The sequence below is a fragment of the Eurypyga helias genome, unplaced genomic scaffold, assembly GCF_000690775.1.
Source record: "Eurypyga helias isolate BGI_N326 unplaced genomic scaffold, ASM69077v1 scaffold34239, whole genome shotgun sequence".
In the NCBI taxonomy this organism is placed as follows: Eukaryota; Metazoa; Chordata; class Aves; order Eurypygiformes; family Eurypygidae; genus Eurypyga; species Eurypyga helias.
In genome coordinates this window covers 39,826-43,071 of record NW_010270688.1, presented here as the reverse complement: position 1 = coordinate 43,071, position 3,246 = coordinate 39,826, and the positions used below count along the sequence as shown (strand labels likewise).

Below are 3,246 nucleotides of genomic sequence, written 5' to 3'. Positions count from 1 at the left end.
CCCCCCCTTCCTTGTTTGCCAGCTAATAAGACCTCTGGAGATGTAAAGGAGTGACTTGATCCCAATGCATTTTTAACACTGTAATAAATGATGCAGTGAGGTATGGAATAATCAGGCTGAAACTGCTCTGTGAAAGCCAGCTAGCCTAACATACGCTTGACACCAACAAACACATTCTCCCAGGGCCTGGCACACTGTGAATGAATGGTGACATTTTCTTACGGTTCTTTTTAACAATCTCTAACTTCTCCCTTCAACTTGTATTTTAAAGAGATACTGGGCTACACATATTATGAGTGTTGAAGCTTCTAGTAACCCCCAGTTGGGAAAATGAATTATTCTTATGGACATAACTATGTCCAGATCCAAAAGCCTGTGTCAAAGCAGAATACAACTAAATCTGGTCCTAATGTTCTTCCTGTTGTTTTTTTTAGTTTCTGTATTCATCCTACAACTCATGTTATTTCTTTTCTTTTGCCTCTTCTGATAATACATCCAACGTAACGTGACATTTACAATTTTAGTGCCAAAGATATGTCAGCATAGTCTCTGAATCAGAAGTTGAGAGTATCTTGTAGAATTTAAATTGCAAAGCATTTTCTCATTAGAATGACATTTCTCTTGGGATTGAAACATTCTGATAATAAAAACTCATAGAAAGAACACAGGCACATGAAGTGATTCAGTGCAGCTAGGAGCCAACAGACAGCAGAAGCTACAATATAAGACAAGGGAAAAGAGGGAGAAAAGAAAGAGAGGAGAGAGAGGAGGGTGTGTGTCAAAGCATGGGAGTAGGGAGGGAAGAGGGAGAATGAATGCACACTCATATAAAGAAAAGGGAAGGTAATTTCACCAATTCTTTCTGTCTGGTTCACAGACATCACTAAACTAACTGCTAATTACTAAGTGTCTAATGTCAAGTTTTCCGGAAGAGGAAATTAGCTCAAGTCTTTTTATGGAAACAAACCCTTAAAACACTCCACTTTTTAAAGTACCAGTCTTGTCTGTTTCCCTTACAATGGATACTTACAAATTCTGAAGCTGCCACATTCTCCTATCTAACAGTACAAATAAATAGCTTTGGAAATAAATGCAAACAACGGAGAGTTAATGTGATGGGGCAGCAAAGGAAAGAAATGCATTGGATATTCAGCATTTGGAAACAAATCTATGCAAAGTGGGAGGGCTGAAAGTCCAACCAGCATGCAAACATCATACCGGTGTCAATAAAGATGGAGATTCAGAGCTGCAGCTAGCAAGAAAGTTTTCTGAAGGAAACTGAATTTTGGACTGAAAGACCACTTTTACAGAGATTTATTTTCCACAGAAGACACAATGTCCTGCTGTTTGGGATGTCTCTGGAAAGGAGACTCCTCCTTTGAGAAGTTTCCCTTTGAATCCCAGTTGGTGGAAAAGCCAATGGCCTTTGATGGAAGTTACCACTCAGTCCTGGTTACTAAACATTTTAAAATCACTTCTTTCAATTTGTAGTACTCTCGAGGGCAGCCTTAATATGAATCCAGGGATGTGAAAAATTCCACATCCTCATCTTGATGTTTCTGCTCAAGGTATTTGAGACTGACTGTCCCTGAGATGACTACCCAAATCAAAACCGGTGACCTGAAAGAGGGTGACAGTATCAAAACTCAGGAGGAGCCATAGAACTCAGAGCTTTTAGCAGACAGGATAGACCTGTATCACAAAACCTGTAAAGCACCCTGCTTGAAGCCCAAATTTATCACATGCAATGACAGGCTGCTAAAAACAAATAAAAAGACAGAGGAAGGGTGAAATGACAAGATAAAGGCCGTAATAAACACACTGACATCAGCATGAAAATTTTCAAAGTGATTCCTTACTTTTAATAATAAAAGCCTATCCCTAAATGCATTCTTCACCACAATGCAACAATATGCACTTTTGTGCGTGTGTGCATGGGTGACAAAGATTAGAGATGGGAAGGCGAGGGGGGTGGTGTTGCAGGAGAGGTTCAAATAGATGCGGGGCACTTGCAAGCAAATTAAAATTGTCTGCAAAGAGCCACTTCCTGCTGGTGACTAAGCCTTCACCCAAACAGTCAAGAGGAAGGGGCATAAGTAAAGCATTGCAAACGACCATCCCGATTGTATCAGAGTGGAGACAACTAGGACAAACAAACTCAGGAAGTGGCAGGGAGTTAGAAGCCGAGAGGAAATCTATGGCACAGAGAGGAAAACGAAGAGATTGCGCCGATCTGCAGAAAGGTCACCTCTGGGTCTCACTGTGCCAAGCTTTTTCAAAACCGCTTTATTTGGACTATAATACAAAACTGGCACACACAGCTGGCGGCTGCTGCAGAGGCTATTCAAATGTTAACATTCTCAATGATAAACAGCCAAAAAAAGTTCTATGTAAGCAAATTGGAACAAACAACTAATCTAAATCTGGTTGCTAAGAGACAGAGGATTTCAGCCAAAACCAGCCCCAAGCCTCAAGAATACTTTATTTTGGATCAAAAAAAGTACCTGTAGATGACGCCATGTTGGTGAAGAAACATGAGTGCTGATGTGACCTCTGCTGCATAAAAGCGGGATCGAGGTTCGTCAAATTTGCGTGAGCGCTGGATTTGAAACATTAGGTCTCCTCCATTTACATACTCCATGACGAAAAAGAGGCGGTCCTGAAATTAATTAAACAGTGCTATTAGCCTAATTTCTTTTAGTTACACAAAGGACTGCTTGAAGCTACACTTTAGGTGACTGCAGTACTTGCGTCAAGAAATGAAAGAAAGAAACGCTATCATTCTGAAAAAGGAAAAGCTGGTAACCAAAATGTCCCAAAACTAAAGAAAATGAGAAAAATCACTCTCAAACTGAGAAGTGAGAAAAAAGGAATACAATCAAAATGTAGTGCGAAGCAACGCACACACAAATCTCCACACATCAACAAATACATACGAAATCATAATCGATTTTGTATAATAACGGAGGTACTTAAACGATGTCGTTTCGTTTAAAATTTAGCCATAACAATGAAGAGAGAAAGTCAATTATATCAACCACTGACAGGGTGCTGGGCAAATGTCAGGCTCCTTATTTCTTCTCTTATCCCTTACCAGCTGCTTTGACTGCAAAACATCTTTCCCAAATTATGTGAAGATGAATTAGAATCGTTAAGCAATAGAAACCAGTGCTGCCAATTTCAAACACTTATATATGACTTTTTGAATTGCCTCAAACTCTCCTAAGACAATGAAGTATAATTACA

General features: G+C 39.7%; 1 protein-coding gene across 1 annotated transcript in view; it reads right to left on the bottom strand.

The window, feature by feature from the left end:
* Window positions 1-2,659, bottom strand: part of LOC104514782 (protein kinase C epsilon type) — a gene marked incomplete at both ends in the record, with an annotated part of 28,952 nt that extends 26,293 nt beyond the window's left edge. The window contains one exon of the mRNA XM_010158549.1: window positions 2,505-2,659. Within this exon, the coding sequence (XP_010156851.1) occupies window positions 2,505-2,659 (155 nt within the window). The remainder of the gene's footprint in view (window positions 1-2,504) is intronic.
* Between the last annotated feature and the right edge of the window lie 587 nt (window positions 2,660-3,246).